General features: G+C 37.7%; 1 protein-coding gene across 1 annotated transcript in view; it reads right to left on the bottom strand.

Moving 5' to 3' along the window:
• The window catches only part of ITGA9 (integrin subunit alpha 9), a 215506-nt gene that overhangs the window by 53180 nt on the left and 142912 nt on the right, over positions 1 to 19414 (bottom strand). The window contains exons 19-23 of the mRNA XM_064705067.1: positions 16244 to 16330; positions 14945 to 15024; positions 11654 to 11743; positions 8788 to 8896; positions 4514 to 4621 (exon numbers count right to left, since the gene is read on the bottom strand). Coding sequence (XP_064561137.1) covers positions 4514 to 4621; positions 8788 to 8896; positions 11654 to 11743; positions 14945 to 15024; positions 16244 to 16330 — 474 coding nt within the window. The remainder of the gene's footprint in view (positions 1 to 4513; positions 4622 to 8787; positions 8897 to 11653; positions 11744 to 14944; positions 15025 to 16243; positions 16331 to 19414) is intronic.

The raw sequence follows: 19414 nt of genomic DNA, 5'->3' as shown, positions 1-19414 counted from the left end.
TGTGCCCTTATTTAATATATAGATCACAGCGGTTTTTTCCCATGTTTCAATGGCCTTGATTTCTATATTAGACTTTACTGAAAGACAATTAATTTTTACATTCAAAATGCCTTTTCCAAGAACATCCTCTTTAGAATTTTCAAAAGAAATCCACTGCTTATACAAATACCATAGCACTTTTATATCTAGAAGATTTGGTAAAAACAACTGAAAAATGTCTGAGAATTTGTCAAAATCTGCCTAAGCAAAAATGTTTTCGAACAGTCATTTAAAAAGCAATTAAAGTGAATGAGGCAGGAAGGTCAGAAAGTACCTGTACAATTTTCTGTACAAATTTCTGTAGAGTATATTCCCTGAAATGAGTAATTTCCTCCAGTAATCTAGCTATGTTTTTAAATATGGTGCCAAAATATGTGTATGCCAGTGTGTGTGTAAGTCATTGAAATGAAGAGAGTACAAGCAGGATGACTAACAAAAAGGGCTAAAATAAATCTTGCTGTAAGTGCAAAATGTTCCTGTACAATCTTTCTGTCAAATGTCAATTCAGTTTTCTTTTTTCTTTCAACTTTCACAGGAAGAGATCAATCAACTTAAAAGGTAAACCTGTAAAATGAATTCTCTTAAATTCTTCCATTAATTCATTCTGTTTTTCTTTACTTTTTTAAAATCTTACTGATATCATAAAGGCACAATCCAGATCTCACCTGTGTAGAAAGAAGTGTGAACTTAATATGCCAAACATAATAGGACAATTCGAAGACTCCTCTTTGTCCTTGCAAGAGGAGGACTTTTTATTTTGCTCCCTAAACAAGAAGTGATGGAAAGATTTGGACGAGGAAACGAGGAACTAGTGGCCTGGGCTAACTGGCCCATTTAAGGTTGATTGGTTGAAAGGTTGTCCATTTAAGGGATCAGGATTCACAAGACTGAAGTTCAACCCATTTTTCCCTCTTTGGAAATAATTCTCAAGATCTAAGTTTAGAAGCCTAGAGAAAATCAGGGAAACTAGATAGCTTCCTTTTTATCAGTGGACACTGGCAAGTGCTTCTTCAGAGTTGCTTCTGTGCCTCTCTTCATTAATTGTTAGAGTAAGAGAACATAGTAATTTAAATATATTCTTTTACTAGCAATTACTAAAACAGTCATTACTAGACTTAAACATCAAGAATTATATGCAAGGAGGAAGCTTGTCAAAAAACTGAGAACAGTATTTATTTCCCTCTTATTTTCAAATTTCCTTTTACATCATTGCCTAGATTGAAAACTCCTTCTGAAGAGACTGTCTTGAAACATATGAATCTTACTTTCCAACAAGATTCTTATCTCAGTGATGGTGATAATACGTTTTTTATATTCTTGATACTGATTCAACAAACAGGCTCTACTTAGTCCCTCCAGAGGAGGGAAGAAGATCATCCAGTTCAAATAGACAAATTTGGTTTGTAACTGTTAATTCCTCATAATTGTATTTACCTTCAATGAAAAGAAAACAAACCAGAATGCAAGAATCTGATCCTGTTTCATAAAGTCAGCACAAGAATAATCCTGGACACATTAAGTTATGAACAGCTTCAGGAAATACCGTAGTTAATTTAGTAGGAACTGCCATTGTGAAAATCTTCTTGACGATCCTAGAAAGCAGCTCCTTGGCTGCCAGCCAAGGTCTGGTAGTGCTTCCCTTGCCCTTGTGTATCCCTAGCTGGATACACAAAGGAAATTACTGATCTTTCAGTTCAAAACCAAAACCATACACACATATAATGAGCACTGTTTTTCTTCCTGGAAGAATAGATAACCAATGGCTTGAAGAGTGGAGAATATACCTTTATGTTAGGACTACCTTCTCTTCTTGTGTGAAGCTCTTCTATGTCATCATTTACACTATCACAACACTTTTACTAACAAGCTGAGGTATTTAATTTATTAGGTTTTTACCCTGGCTGGTTTTTAACCTTTGCAAGAAAGCAAATACAAAAATTCATAAAAACAAACAAACAAACAAACAGGTACTAATTTGACTTAAGTGTTTCCAAAATATCATTTACCACTGCAGAATGTATTTACTATGTAAAACCAATGTCAGAGGTAAAATCGAAAATTTCTAGTATCTTCTATTCATTAAAAATTAATAGGGAGGAAGTTCAATTGTTTTGGGTTTTTTCCCCCCTACTTTTCATAAAATTATCCATTTTTTTGTTTACTTCTGGCTTTTATTGTTGATTCATTCCCTTTGTATACTGGGGGCTCTGTTTGGGAAGTGCTGCAAAAACTGCAGTGCTGCTCCCAAATAGCCCTTGAATTGCATCTGAACATCTCTAAGGCAGAACTGCAAGTGTCAAAACATCTCCATGATCTGAATTTGTCTCGAACAAAATGTTAAAACAGTTTCTGGAATAAAGCCAAAAGCTCAGAATGGCAGGAACATAGGGAGCATGAGGGCTGTAAGACTAGCAGATAATACTTCCTATTAACACCTCCCAGAGACACAGACTGTTCCAGTGAGCCATATGTGACTGTCTTCCTGCTATTAATTTTTGTGCCTGAAAGACTAGTTCAATCAACACAATATGAGAGTTTGCTCCTGAAACTCTCTTGTGTAGTTTATGTGTATGTGAGACAAACTCTAGTGCTTTAACTACACATTTTGACTCAAAAATTTCACTGCCTTACTGTGTATCAGAGAATGGCAATAGAATAACTAGCTTTAAGATAAAAAAACATTATGTCATCAAATCCCAAGTTCTGTATCAACAGTGTATTTTACAGATAAATGACAATTCCTAATCCTCTGTATTAATGACAGCTATTCTTAAAGTTTTGTCAACCCTCACAGCTAGAATGGCTAGATTGTAGGCATAGAGAAAATAATGACAGAAATACCTGCACTGTCCGAAAGGATTCTATTACCTTACTATCTTTATTGAAGTCTAGATTCTGGGAATAAGCAAAAAAAGCAAACCCTTGAAATATTTAATGATTATGCTTACAAAAACTGTCTTGGAGAAACAGCTGTTGTAAACTATTTTCTAAAGTTCATCTCCTATTAGGTTTCCTTGTTTAATTAGATCTATTCTATGAAAAGCTGAAAAACTCCATGATTTTAGTTCCCTTTTCAGTCAATAAAAACTCACTGGGAGAGAGCCGTAGGAAAGAGAGTGGGATGCTTTCTCTGTTACAACAATAAGACTTGGGTTACACTGGTTCTTGTAAGATTTGGGATACATTGGTTCAGTACCTGGCTCCGACACAAATTCCCTGTATGAAATCAAGCAAACCTTTTGGTGTTCCAATTATGTATCTGTAAGGCAAGGATAACCACTGTCCCAGACAGGATTTTCTTGGATCACATTTATTAACATGCTAGAGAAAAGTCACGGAGGAGAATTCTACTGACCATGTACCCAAAATCAGTACTCAAAATTACTGGAATGCTATGATACATATGTTAGAGAACTAATTAAGTGTGGTTGGCAAATTGACTCCGTCTATGCACTACTATTGCTTCATACAATATTCCCACACGTTTCTCAGTCATTCTGTCTTTACTGCCCATCTGTAAGCCATATCTATATTTATCTCATACCTTCCAACAGCAAAAATCTTGGAAATCTGCTTAGAAAGATCTTTCAGATCTATATTTACACATCTTCAGTGACACAGTTCCCTACATAATAGGTAATACTTTTCAGCTAAAAGGCTAGAAAAGTAACCAACAACATGAAAGTTTACTTCCTTTCAATAATCCCCAAAAGCTGGTTTCATTTCACAAAGGCAGATTACTCTGAATTTCAGTAATAAATTTACCTCAGTAAAAAGGTTTCCATTTTTTGGCCACCACAGTGCAAATGATGGTATTTTAGTGGTCTAACAAAGGTTTTGAAATAAATAAATAAATATTAGAAATTAAATCTAAGAATTTGTCTACCACAGTTTATGTTGAATTTCTTTGATATTGACACAAAATTATCTTTTGAAAAGCATTGTGTTGAAAGAAGATCTTTCTCTATTATTTACATTTGTTAAAAGAACACTCAAAAAGAGCAAATTATAACACAGACTATAGCAACATAGGTACAGATAATGTATTCAGACCTAGCTGATAACCACAGAAAAAACCCCAGGGAATCTGAGTCAGCTTGATAAAGCATCCTACCAATATTACATACACCATTTAATCCTCCCTCAGTCAGGGAGAACTGATTAAGAGACAATCTTCTTTGCAGGTGTGACTTGTGGAAGTGTTCTCTATATTTCCTTCAGCATCAGCCTGACCTAGTTTTACACAGCATTGTAGGAAACCAGGAATATACAACTAGTTGTCTTTGCCCTAGCAGAGGGAGAACAGCCAATACTTGGAGGGGTTCAGCTACTTACAATCTGGCCACAGATGCAAAGAACATTTGATTGTCTTAAAAAGCAACTGATTCACTGAGTTTTGGTGGACTTCTTTTGTTTTAGTTATCAGTAGCTCTCCATGCCTCTCTGGGCTCAGAGTACATTGTAACATACTCACCATCATCTGCTGAATGTGAAATATTTCAGCTCCAGTGGCAGAGAGGCGGTTTGGAATTGAAATATCAAGAAAAGCTCCAGGAAGAGTGCTTGGTCCAGCATTATAAATCTGTAAGAGAAAAAATGAATGCAAATAAAATTACATACTTGACTTCTCATAAATGGGAAACTACTGTAGATTCAGAGCTGGGAGTACAGGTCAATTTGAAAAAATACAAGTACTTTGCAGGTTTTTCAATGTCTTCAGACTAAGACTTCTTTTTCAAGTGCCAGAATGAAGTCAAAGGATTAGCTTACCTAACAGTCTTCAGGCACAGCTCACATATGAAAGGAGAAGCAGTTTTGCAGCATAATTGCCAGCCGTCAATACAGACAGTATATTTTATATACAGAGACACTGCTAGTACACTGAATGTTTTGGCAATAAAATCTTGAAGGCTATAAGAAATATTACTGTCTCAGTTAACATTCTCATTTCCATCTGTTAACCACTGCATGATATTCTGCATGCGTTTTCCTTACGGAGCAGAAGCCAAACAATTACTGTGACTACTGGACTGTGGGTTTTCTGAATGAGATGCCAGGAGATGCATGTGAACAACTTCCATTCAAGTTCTGGCATTTTCAATAAATTACACTTTTAGTGGAAAATATTAGCTTTCTGTCACTCCCTGGCCCCCAAAATTTCAACAAAAGCTCAAAGAATTTCCCATCCTCCACTGAAATGTATCCAGTGAAAATTCTAAAATTTATGGAGTTTTGCAGAATTGAAATAATCCATGGAAAAAATTCAATTAAAGTAAGTTTTCATTTGTATCTACATTTTTTTATTAGGAAAAATATTTTCTGGTTCTTTCTAACAACACAAATATAAATGCATTAAATAGCATTAAAGTAAAAACATGAAACCCATTAAAATATTTATCCACACTGAGATACTACTGTGAAAAGATGTATCATGCGGTTGTTAATTGTGAAAAGTAAAAATATTAAAACCAATAGGTTTTCATTCTTCAAACACTGTTTATATTTGAAGAAATGCCTGACTGATAAACAGAACTAGTTTGCAATCCCAAATCCTCCTCACAAAGGCTCTGAGGCTCCAGGCAGGGGAAGAAATCCCATTAGAAATCAGTATGAAAAATGCTGCATGAAATACAGACATAGTGTTTCGTGTTAGACATTTTAAAAACTTTGATTATCTCACTAAGATCAGATATGAGTTATTGCAGAAAAGGCATTTTCTGTTTCCTTGTTCATATTTGATCTATTAGAGATTATCATATATAAAAACTGCTATAAAGGCCCATATTTTTGTAACTCAACTCTTTCTCTTGCTTTAGGAACTATTATTTTTCTCCATCTGGAAAAGTTAAATATTTGGTAGGAAATAATTAGGCAAAGAGTGATACAAACAATCCTTTGCCTATTGTGAAACTACCTTTTCTCCCTGATACACACAGTTATAATGTTTACCCCATTATTGGAGAGCAGATGTGTGACTTGTTATGGTATAATTTTCAACTTCTGTATGGAAAAAATATTACTATTGCAACTGCTAAGTGTGTGCATGAGAGACGGGAGCATTTGGTAGGACAAATGGTGTCACTGCCAACACATAGATTCCCTCTCCCTTCCCTGTTATCACTTTGCTTTACTGAAAATATTTATCCAGTTAAAGCATCAGTGCATTCATTCTTCATCTGCATTAACCAATCACTGCGTATGAGTGAGGAGGAGGAAGGGAAGAAGAGGAGGACGAAGGGAAGAAGACCGACAAACCCCCAAGAAGGAAGAAGAATTCACAAGAATTAATAGCCTGGTTCAAAAAAGCTTTTATGTCCTGAAATACTCCTTTCAGTCCTTCAATAAATATCTAAGGGCATTGTGTGCAGTGGGGGCTTAATTGCTGTGGATCACAATCTGTCCATGGAGGCAGACATGTTATTTGTTGTAAGCTGAGTTTTCAGCCTAGGAAAACAGAAAGAAAAAAGACAAAACACTATTTTTCACAATAAATGAACCTACCTCTGCATGGCTTATCATTCCCTAGTCCCATCTAGTGGTCAAAAAGGATTTGTAGGGCTTGTAACGGATGCAGTTACAGCAGTGAAACACAACGCCAGCTAATGTTGGCCACATCACTAGAGTTTCTTATAATAATCCATCCATATATTTTGCCACATCAGGAACCAATCTAACTGCCTTGTAAAGTGTAATATATAAGTAACACTTGAATAATGCTAAGATGTTATGAGGTATTTATTGAAAGCTTCTCATACATGTCTTTGATGACACTGTTGAGTCAGGGATGGAAAGAAGGCTCCAGTCCTCAGGTGGATCAGAAGGCAAAAGCATTTAAGGAAAACAGTGGGTCTTTTTATAATGTGACTCACTAAGGTGATACTTGATTGGTCTCAAAGTAGAAACATCTCACAACATTGGTGACTATGAATAGCACATTTTGGTAGAACCATATCTATAAAGAATGGTTACAGAAAGAGAGATAATAATTGTTTCAATTCTTTTGTCTAAGTTTTCCACAGCTTCTACACAGCTTCCCAGGATTTTCTTGGGAGAACCATGTCTCTCTGTGTTCAGAGGATATGTAATTACTACATTTAGTGTCCTTATCTCTCCCCTATACTGTAATCAGTAGTGCTATAAATATTTTCATGCTGGGGCATTTAGCAATCCTGAATCCCTAGCACAGATGTGTATTTGTTCTCTTGGATAAAGGCTGCTCACTCATTTGTTCAATGACCATGCCATTAAAAAGAATTACTCCTCCACTTTTAACCTGTGGCTTCATCCAAGATGTGTCACTTGAATAACTAGGGCTCTTTACCCAGCATGTGGAAAAAGGTGAAAGAGAAACAAACAGTAGGAGCTTTTTTCCCTATGGAAGTTAGATGCCATGTTTTCAATTCCTGTAATAATATATTCAGATAATAAATAAATAAATGTGTCCTTAAATAAAAGGACACATGCCATTCCTGCATGCTGTAAATACGGCATCCAGTTAAGAATGCATTGTACAGCATTGTAGCAGAATGCTCTGCCTGAGTGGGAGTAAAACAGCTCAAACTAAACCCTCTTTGTGAAAGTTTCCCATGATGGATAGAGAAGGGTAGTCATGCTGATTTTGGTGTTAAAGACTGCTGAGGCTTGTGAGAAATGGATTTGTAAGGGCCTCTCAAAACCTGACAGAAAGCTCACACAGTCTTGTACCTCTGTATGCAAACACTGAGATAAGGTGTGCTGACTTAGGAAAGCCAAGGAATAGAGATGACATTGCTGAGAGAGAGATTGAACTAGACACAAGTTTCAACAAGTTTCAAAATATGGCATTGCAAAAAGATCAGATATTTTAGAGAAATAGAACTGTGAAAAATGCATTGTAGCAGGACCACGTGGGGTGAAAATACAAGTGATTGGTGTTAGAAGTATTAGAAGCATTGTGTGGCAAAAGCTAATAGGCTGAAGAACACCTATAAAGTATTCTAACCAGGAAATAGGTTGGCTTCTGATATAATGACATTGAGTTTTACATCTCTTATGTCTCACCCTTCAAAAAGACTGACAAGGGAATAAAATATTTTAAAATGCCTCTCAGTTGCCCTGTCTCTGAAAAGCAGGGACTACCAACAGAGACTGACTCATCAATCCCAAAATTAAGCATTCAGAAAGCATTTCCTGACAAAAACTGGTAGCAGTGAGGATGTGACAGGCAATGTTCCTGATAAGGGAATCAACAAGTGATAAATACAGATAACTTGTCTAAAGCTGCTGAGCTGGCACAGCTAGCCTAGAAACACGAGTGACAGTTGATCAGTTTATACTATAAAAGCCCAGTCCCATTTTTTATCAGCATGGACTTCTAACACCCCACTTCCAGAACAGAGTCTGGAGATTCTTCCCTTGAGTGGAGATGTCTCTCAAGGTTTCTCCTTGAGCAAAAGAGATTTGCCCACAATTGTTGGTATGAGCGAGTACACCTATATAACCTTCAGATAAAAACTGCTGACCCAGTTGAGGCTAGGACTGGATCCAGTTGCACCTAGATTCTGAGAAGAAGTTTAGAAGCAAGGGAGTCCTTCTGAACCTCATAACTCAACAAGAGGTCTTTATAAACCTTGTCCAAAGCATCCATTCTGCCCATGACTGTGATGCAAAATCATGCACAAAGGCCCTTACCACACTCAGAATAAAATAGATACAAAACAAGAATGTGCTGTCAATCAGGAAAGCAGTCAAAACAAGGATGAGTTTTACCTGCAGTGTGAAGTTCAGAGACTGGAAAAGGCATTCATGGTTTTCCAACTGAACAAAGTTGGAAGCTGCCACAGAATCACCGTAGAAAAATGAAGTAGGGAAGACTTCTCTGTAAGACCAAGATACAAATTTAGTAAGCTGAATTTGTGACAAAAATGAAATATATTTGTGTCTAGCTGAATTGCACCCCTTCCTTTCTAGTCATGTGAAATTCTACAGGACCATTTCACATTAATCTATTTTTTGTGATTTGATTTCCTTTTGGCAACATAGACAACACAAGCAGCATCTCAACTGACATGGGCTAAAATCCCATCAATGAATCAGATGTCTTTTGACTATTTATCCTTTTTTCTCCTTTCCTATCACAAATCCTCCTTTCTGGAGCCCCCTGGCATGGTTGATTTGCTCAAGTCCTGTAGCTTGGATTAACATGGGAAATCATTGCACTATCAAGTTAATCTGAAGAAAGAGTATCTAAGAGGAATACTTTAAGTTGCATATTCACTAAAGTAACATTTCAATTTTCTTTAGTATTTACATAGCATTTCAGGAATAAACAGTTAACTACCTAAGTTTTACTACCTTTATTATTAAGCAGATTATTAAAGGAAAGATTAGAGGGGGATAACCTGCTTTCAACTAGAGTAGAACAGTTCAAATTTCCTTAACCATTCTTATCGTCTAATCACACAGTAAAATGCAGTAGGATTTTATCAGAAATTACTTGGAAGCACAACACAGTATCTAAAAATCCTGCAGAAGAGGACTAGGAGTGCTTTAAGCATCCTTTATGTCTTCTTTTAATCTCAGGCTTCTCCACTATCTGGAAAGGGTCCTGGTGTAATTTCAGATAAACCTTAGTCCTCCCTACTGCCTAAAACTCTGCTTCCTTCCCGGGTTTTCTTTTGGAATCAGAGCACTTTGAGACAGGATTTTAACCCTGTTTAAGTACATTTCCTTTTTTCCTGCCTGCATCCTGTGCCAGTGATTGCTAGGGGAAACAGTGAACGACAGATTTTCTCCTCCCATATACAGCATTATGCCAGAAGGCTTCTCCCAAATGGTATAAGCCATTCTGAGCTATTTATAACCAGGAATGAAGTTTGCTCCTCTAGATTCAAATGTAGGACAATTAAACTAATAAAACAAGCTTCACAAATATACTGTCCAAAAAGAAGAATATTACTAATATTACTATGCCTAGGAATGTGCCCTCCAATAAACCCAACTTTTCTCTGGCTGCTTGATTTTTCTGTGAACTTCAATTAACTAAGGTTTGTCTATGAGAAAGAAAAATATAATCCACACAGGCACTTAGGCGGGGCTTATAAATTCAGAGGCCTTGTGCTCTAAAAAAGTACATTCTGAAGAAGAGAAACCATTTTTTTATAATGTTTTGGCATGCAATATTCTGTAGGTGATGAACAGAGATCTAAAGACACAGATGAAAGCATTCATATCTGTAAAGCTGAATAAAAACCTGTATCAAAACATCAAGAAACAAGAGTTCAGTTTCTAAAGAATTTGTAACAATGAAAGCATCCAAAAACTTCCAGAGCATGCTGCTGAGACTGTACTCTCAATACAGAGATTTTTGTCCTTGCTAGTCATCTTACGAGGTTTGACAGCGCACTTCCTTTCTCTGAGCAGGCTCAAACAAACCTTTTATCCATTCTGGCTGCTGTGGTAGTAATTAAGGATTTTATTTCTATCCAACAGGATGAGCTTTATGAGGCAAACCCCAGTCTAGGCCTTGAATCTGCATTTATTCAGCTTTTCAATCAAATCACATGTCAGTGCAGGTTAACTTCTTTTCTACACATGTAGCATAGTGGTCAAGGGAATATTTGACTTCTGATGATGCCAACCTGCACTGGTCATTTAAACAATACCTGTCACCTGCAGGTTGCCATAGATGAGACACTGACCCTCTGGGGACACCAATGATAAGGTTTTGCTTCCCCAGTTTAGGAACTAATGTCAGCTTTCTCAGTCTACATGAATACTAATTCATCTCTCAGTGACCAGGTCCTCCAATTTCAACTCAAAGCACTGTTTATGCTAAAGAATGACTGACTGTTGAGACTGACCACAAATCTTTCATTCTAGGCTTAAGATTGTGATGTCAAGTGGAAGGGAAGTTCAAAGGCAGGAACTCATACACATGCAGCCTTAGGGAGAGGACACAATGGCTATATGTTATACAAGTATGCCAGTCAAAGGGTGAGAGATGCTCCACAGTTGGTAGTTAGATGCCTCACAGACTAGGGAATAGAGGAAATAAGAAAATAAGCAGAAGCAAATTCTGTTTGTGGAATTAAACAGAAAGGCAAACAGCTAGACTTCACCAATCTCCTTAAAATTCCAGAACATTTGACTGCAACCTTTGGCCTGGTGACTCTCAACCATTTCCTTAAAGATATGTCCTAAGGAACAAGATGCAGTTTACTTGTTCTTTTTAAATTTAATTTTAAGGTCCATCATATCTACATCATCACTTGAATTTAAACACAATCACTAAAATACCTACTATAAATGTGATGGTAACTAATTAGCATTATTTAGGAAGTAGTGAAAATGAGGTACAGTCTGGCAATTAATAAAATTTACAGATATTGAATGAGATTGTCTTAATGATCAGGGAAACAAGGAAAAAGCAATAGCCTGTCTATATGTAAACAAAGAGAAGATGACACTCAGATGTTATTCTTAGGATGATGCTGCTGCTGCTACTGCTGCTGCTGCTGCTGCTGCTGCTGCTGCTGATGATTATTATTATTATTATTATTATTATTATTATTATTATTATTATTATTATTATTATTGTTGTTGGTTTTGTTTTCATTTGGTGATTGATACTTACCCATTGATGGATGAGTCCACCTCATGCATCAGGGGCACAGACAGTATTAAAGTATTATCATGCAGACATTCAGTGTGTTCTAGGTTCCCACTATGTCAGAAAGGAAAAATAAACATACTGCAAATTGACAGCTTTTGTAATACATCACAGTTTCACAGTCACCATCTCTCTGCCTTGTACTCTGAGCCTCTCTATTTGAGTGATATCAGCTCCTTAAGAAAGTTCACTCAGCCTTGGAGAGGGCACACACAAAAAGCATGAGTTTTGTGGCTGTGACATGAACAGGCTCATAAAAAAGAAAAAAGTACATTGGAACAAGGTGTGAATTCAAATGTCTGTGGGAAACTCCAGCAGCCATCATACAAAGTGGAGAGAAACAAGAACATTTAGACTTCCATGCAAGGGCTCATTTTCTCCCAGTTTGACCGCATGTCAGATTGTGAGTGACACACCTCACACAGGGTCTTGACTCACCAAATGAATAAATGTTTTCAGTGTACCTGCACTGTACTGTAGCACCAATTTGCTGCCACTGCAAGCAGTTTTTTGGGCAAGACTCTTGTAGTGAATTGGCCATAACCTCTCAGCAATTCCACCCTCTCTTTCCCCCTATTCCTGTACTTAGCTGCCAAAATGAAAGCACTTCTACTTTACATTGTGAAAGGCAGTTGCCTCGGCCAGTCATAACCAAAATGAAGAAAGGAAAACAGTGAACAATTAGCTCTCATTTAAGTCAGTTTGTTTCAGTGTGAATACTTTATGTATGAAGTCTGGGAAAGGTTCCTGTAATCCATGTCTAGCACACAAACCTGCAACTAATCTAATTCTGATGATGAGTCTGCTCATTGGGTGACAGCTCAAAACAACAATCTTGAAAGATATGTTACATGTATTTCCAATTTCTTCAGTAGTACTCTGGAATCACTTTTGCCTTGCAGTTCATTGGATTTACTCACAAATCAAACTGGCAAAACAAAATATATTATTATATTTATTTGAGGACGGTATCACTGAGGGAACAGCAGGCAATAACAAGTGATACCATGCAGATTATGAGTTGCTCAGATTAAAAACACAGAGCCTGCTAGCTACATACATGCTTACCTACAGCTCAGCTTTCTGTCACTGACACATTGCCTATTTCTGCTGACAAAATATGGCTCAGATAGAAAACTGCACAAATTTCACCCCTGGGAAAGAACCCCACTTAATAAAAGCTTTTCCCCTGAATACGCTCACAGAAGAGTGCAAAATTGAGACATTTCTCATCCAACATAAATACCGAGACACTATGGTGGTACACAGAATAAGCAAGTAGAATGCTAGACAGGGTTCATGGATATGTTCTTATCTGTTTCAAATGGAGTAAAGGTACTGTCAGAAAAGGAGAACACAACTCAGTGAATCTAGCTCTAGAAAAACAGTTCACACCTGGAAGCAAAGAAAAAGTTTAGTTGTTTTTTTAAAAACAGCCAAATAGTGTAAAAGAAATATAATGTGATGCCTAATTGTTTCTCCAATTGTTTCCAGTACTGAACCAGACTCTTGTCACAGATTCTACTGTTAAATTTGCAGCTACATGGGACAGGCTCAGGTAGACACTTGAAAGGCAACACTTGCTTTCCCATGACAGCATGACATAGCTTCCCTGACCAGCTATTTCTGTCAGACTAACTCCAGTTCTGTGTGGAAACAATGCCTTCATCTATGGCAGTCTGACTGCAGCACAGGTTCTTTCTCTCAATTTCCTTATAACTGACTTTACCTCAGGGCTCCCTGCAACTCTTGTGGTAGAAAGATTTTGTTATACTCATTTGACAGCAAGGGAATTAAGCAATTTGCCTAAAGTCACAGAGGAAATGAGGATAATCAGCATTGAGAACTGCCCTATTCTTTTTGGAGGTTCAGCTCAATCCTTCAAAACATAACTATTCTCTCTCAACGTTCTACAATGAGAAACTTTCTCGTAACATCTCTAAGCATGCACTCAAAGTGTAACAATTACACGGGGTTTTTTTGCTCATCTAAAGGCACAGACTAGTACTTCTCATTGGTAGGGCACAGAAATATAAGTGAGATTACAGAAGCAAATTCTGTGCTATCCAAGGTTGGAAAACACTGGTTGTGCACATTTAAAGCACTGCTGACCCATCTCTGCACTAACTGGCATTCACCTAGCAGATACTGATGTCTCTGACTGAGAAGCATCACAGGGTCGTCTGAACACATGATGAACATCTGATGGAGAATAAAACTTCGCCAACATGCAAGACATGGTGACGTGTCTCACTTTCATTGTCTCACACTAGTCCTGTGTGCTGCAGGGTCTTGTTCCCACCTACAGCTGCTACTGCAGGGGAGGACTATACCTTATAAGACCAGTCACTCAGCAGCTGCTACATCTTATCTCTCATCTCTATCTTTTTGTAGAGGTGTCATCCCATTCGGGAGGAGAATTCAGACTGAAGATCCTGATTTGGATACATAGGAATATGAATTTGGCTCATTTACAGAGTAAACGGGAGGAGGAACTAGTCAAGCACCCAACACATCAAAGCAGCAGTTCACGGCCAATGTTACGCAGTTGCACATTGGTTCCCATACAGACATGGAAGTGCTTGTTACTGAATCACCCATGCAGTATGCTTCTTCATGGTACATCATCTTAGAAGGCACAAAGCATGTGTCACACCTTTTATCCTGCCCAAGACAAAATGCCTATGCATGCATACTTTGCAACACCCTACTTCAATGCCTACCTGAAGTGCTCTTTGGGAAGCACACTATCTAGATGTTTTCCACAGTCTGTCATGGCTCACTGAAGATCCAGAGTGGGGAAAAATAGATACATGATTTTAGAACCTAACACTGGGATCCTTGACCATCTGATTAAAGCATTTATCTTTTTTGGTTTGCATCCCAGCATGTTTATTTCATTCAAATGCTGGAACAAATGGGTTGGGCTATCGTGTGTTGATCATCAACCGCAACTGAGCTTGATACACGGTCCAAGAGATAGCCACTGAAACACAAGAGCCTTTCAACTGAGAGAATACAGAATGATCCTTCAGAATGGCAACTGCCTGGCAAAGAAAACCTATCCTACCTCATTTTTCAGGAAGCTTCAATACATAGTTCCTCTGCATCACCAAAATCCATGCATTTAGCCTCAGTAATTTAACCTAATTTTTGTATCTACAGCTAATATCATGTAATTGTCAAACACACGTAATGCACACTTCATGGAACAAAGAACATCCAAGTCATCCAGACATAAAAGGGTCCCCTTACCTTTGGGCAGTGACAAGGAAGGTAAGTGTTTCTTCCTGACCGGTCAAATGGCTTGTGTCAAAGATCACATTGAACTCATACTGTGCAAAGAAAAAGCCATATTTAGAGACTCAGCATATTGTTTCAACATGTATTTATTCTGAAACTTCATTTATATTTTACTGGCCTAATTTTACAAAAGTGGCATATTTTGATATGTGTAAGAGCACTTCTACTGCAAATAACCTTTAAAGTCTTAGTAATTGTGTTTGTCTTCACATACTATTGAGTTTGGGTTTTCCTTCATTAAGAGACGACCTTTACTAGAATTGCCATTCAAAGATATTTCTTGAGGAGATTGTCTGCCTGGGAATGAGTCTTGCAGAGCAGGAGGATCACTACCTGAAACTACGTCTCTATATTATTTGTTGATTAAGAGATCTTTTGGAGGAATAAAGGCCATGCCACAGGCCTGCACTTGGAGTCTTGAAGCAAGTGGCTCAAGCTAAAGCAGCATTCAGGACACACATCATAATGAGTGAAAACAGGCGCTAACTTTGAAATAAGAATTTCACTTTGGTGGATTACTTCTCCATGTAATTTTTCTGCCTAACTCCATGACTTTGGCCAAGTGAAACAGTGTCCAAATCCATTGTAATTTCAATGGCTTACATTCTTATATTCTAGATAACATTTTACTACCGCATGTGTTTTTTCAATTCCATTTAAAATATTTTTTACTTTTTCAAAATAGCACAAAAGAGTCAATTATAAAAACAGTAAATAAAAACTTTTATATTGGGTCAAAGGATACATCAATTCAAATGGAAAGGTTTTCTTTTGAAATGGAAATTTTCTGAAAAATTTCAGACTCATTTTTTTCAAGTCATCCTTAAGTTATTCCTCATTTTCTCACCTTTCTGGATTGGTCATTTATATAGATCATTTTAGTGGCAGAAAGAACCCATCTGGATTTTTTAATGTGATAGAAGACAAAAAACTCACAGAGGCAACATAAGTAAGACAGAGAGTCCTTTACTAATTTTTTGCAGAGGAAATATGTAAGTTTTCTAAAGCTGCAACTTTTGCACCATTTTTCAAAGCCATTTTACTGCAGTGCCCAGAGCACTGTCATTGGCCCTGTCTGGTGGGAAAAAGGATAGCTAGTCTCTGTAACTGTGAAAGGCTTGGATATCTGGCTTAGCAAGCTAGAGAATGTATCAATCACAGACATTTAACAGAGCTGTTGGCTTTCCAGCCACTCTTTGAGACACAGGTAAATGGACCAATATTCTGCAAATGCAAATATCACAAAGTTACCTCAGATTTGGATCTCATGAAAGGAAATCCCACACTGCACTTGAGGAAATCTGACTCCAGTAACTCACAAGCAATGCCCAGCTCCTCCTGCAAGAAAACAAAAAAGACCATGAGATTACAGATTTGGGGGAAAAAGAAGATTGCTAAGAAACACCAACATGATAAAACACTATGAAAATTAAATATTTATCATCATAGCACTGTGTTGTACTTCCTTATTTCACATTAGTCAGACCAGCATTGGGAAGAAGACAGCGATAAGAACCTTCCTCTAAGAGATAGATCATGAGGAAATACTGTGTGACTAAACACATTCAAGTCAGGGAGTCAGCCCAAATCCTTGGATAACTCAGTTATTCCCTCCTTTTATTAAAAGAAAGCTTTCAAATGATGAAGAATGTAGGTTTTCTAAAGTAGTTTTTCCAGGTACCTGTACCACGACGAGAGAACAGTGTTGGGAGACAGAGACCAAACAATGCGATACACAGATGCAGAAGAGAAAGTTAATCTGGTTCTGGTGACATTCAGTGCCCTGATCTCTTGCCCTGGTCCACAAGATGAGTCATGCTGGTATGGATACTAACCTTTAGTGAGACAAGGCATAGATAAAGTAGAGGAATGAGAATGTCCTCATGCTAAACACTGACTGTGGACAATCAATAATTCAAATGCAAAATGTTAGAGCAGTCCTATCCTGCTTGAGTGGTGACTCCACTACAACAGAAATTCTTCTGGTGAATGGAGTGTTTCATTGCTCCATAAAATAAGTGCCTAGCTCCAGATGAGCAGATTCCCATTACAAGATTATCAGGGAACAGTTTAATACTCTGCCACTGTGGACAAGTTCATGTCACTAAACTTTAGGAGTGTGATTCAGATCTGGAATCTTGCTTTGAAAAGCCTACACAGCAAGTGACTGCTATGTGATTTACATGTCACTGTTCCCATGGTAATAAGAGGATGTAGAAAACAGTTCAGCAGACCAAATGCAGATGTTTAATTTAGACTGGGCTGGATACCTCTCTAGGCCCTACTGTTGATTATAGCATCACCTGAACTATACTGCTTATGGTAGGTGCTATAATACAAATACCTAAATTTTAGGGATCTCATTCTATAAATTAATTTCATTCCAGATATGCAGCTGACAATCTCTTGCTACAGAACATAAAATTTATTTTACCTGTTTCCACTGTTTACTGCAGTTTGCAGAGCAAAATGTACATGCTCATGTACATTTCCTGAGTTACTTCAAATATGTACTTAAAAGTTATATTCTCAGCTGGAACAAGAACAAGTGGAAGGAGCTTCTTGAACCACACACTTGGGTTATAGGCATCTCCAGGAAATGCCTCTCTGTCTTTCACATTCTGACCTAAGCACAACATTAGTGCTCTACAGATATTTAGCTTCAAAATCATGGTTCAAATCAGGGCACATATTTCTAGAAAATGATAGATCAAATACTATCTTTCTTACCTGACTTGGACAGTATTTCACTGGTTTCATGAGAAGCAAAAATAATGTAAGGAGAAAATCAGTGCACACCTTGAGATATCTAATGGAGTGACATTACTGCAATACTTCTAAAATGCCAGAGGAGGGGCCTTCCCATTCAGTTTCTCTATGGATTTGTTTCCTTGCAATCTTTAGTAGACTTCCATTTCTGGAAATATGAAAGATGGCACTGCTTAGCAAATCAAATATCTAGCTTCAGTATTACACAGCTACCATCCACATATGTGATAGATCTTCTGCTCTAAAATGGACACAAAATAGAAAAACAAGTGCTTCATGGGCAAAACATCCCTTTCACTAGCCTTTTCCTCTCAGGAATCTGGAAGGTTCTCCAGTTCTATGAGAGTGATCGAGAGAACACAAAGTCTGGGCAGCTGCATAACCAAATGAAAAATTTCACACCTGTTTCAACCAAAAACATTCTCAGTTCTGGGTCATTCAAATGTCCCTTGCTAACTGGGGCAAACGATGAACTCTCTTCTATCAATGCGTAGCCTGTGGTCTGTCAAGAAGTGTTTCTAATTACATAGCTGCCCAGTATGGTGACAGTGACCAGACAGACCCAAGAAGCTGTCTCCTCTCCTCAAGGCCATATCCCTTCAAAGATGTCAAAGACCAGGATAATTGAGAGAACCTTCATACTATTAACAGAAGAAGAGCACTCCTTCTTCATTTTGCACATTGATGCCTTTACAGACCAGACAGCGGGCAGGCAGATACCTGGGGTTTTATTGGCCGTTAAAGGAAATGACAAGATAATGTTGCATTCACTGGTTTTGCTTATTGTTGCTTTGAACAGTTTAACGAATGCAGGAAAATTTACTTGAATGACTTTCTGGCTTCATTAGCATACTGTCCAGTTTAATGATTAATATTAATACTACATTACTGAAGTTCAGAGTGGAGAGCATGAAAAAGTTATTCTCTGAGAGGGTAGTCAATCAGCAACAGGCTCTCCAGGAAAGTGGTCAGGGCACCAAACCTGTCCGAGCTCAGAAAGTATCTGGACAATGCTCTAGGTTATATGGTTTTATTAGGAGTCCCATGAGGAGCAAGGAGTTGGATTTAGTGATCCCTATGGGTCCCTTCCAACTTGAGTGATTCTAGTAATGATGTACAATAAAACTTTTCAATGCTAGGGAACAACAGAAATGAGTTTGGCTTCCATCATACTGGTTCAGCCTCCCACAAATTCATAAATTAAAGGACACCCAGAAAACTTTTCCCATGGACTTCTTGCCTTGCTCTGTGATTAAGATGGAGAAGCTCAGCTAATGAGCAAATATTTTGGTTTTCCTTCACCGCTCACTGTTTAGCTTCAGGCTTCAATTTCAGTGTGCTGTTCTGGAGGGAGAGAAAATTGTTTCTTTATGTGTTTTCATATGGTGGTCAGCTCTCTACACTCAATTTTCCCACTGTTCCAGAAGGCTGAAGGTTTGGTGCTGTCTTATCTTACAAATAGGGAACAGCAGTGCAATTCAAGGCTTACAGAAACTGCAGATACCACTTCTTGCTGATGGATGTTAGGTCATGCTTTTGATGAGCAATGCTTCTCTATGATTATACAGCCCATTTGAAAACCTCAGCTTACTGCATGAGCTTCATAGGAGTTCCTAGTTTGCATAGAAAATATCACCAAAAGGGTTGGCTGTT

This window comes from Zonotrichia leucophrys, chromosome 2, assembly GCF_028769735.1.
Source record: "Zonotrichia leucophrys gambelii isolate GWCS_2022_RI chromosome 2, RI_Zleu_2.0, whole genome shotgun sequence".
Lineage (NCBI taxonomy): Eukaryota > Metazoa > Chordata > Aves > Passeriformes > Passerellidae > Zonotrichia > Zonotrichia leucophrys.
This window is presented reverse-complemented; position numbering and strand designations above follow the sequence as displayed.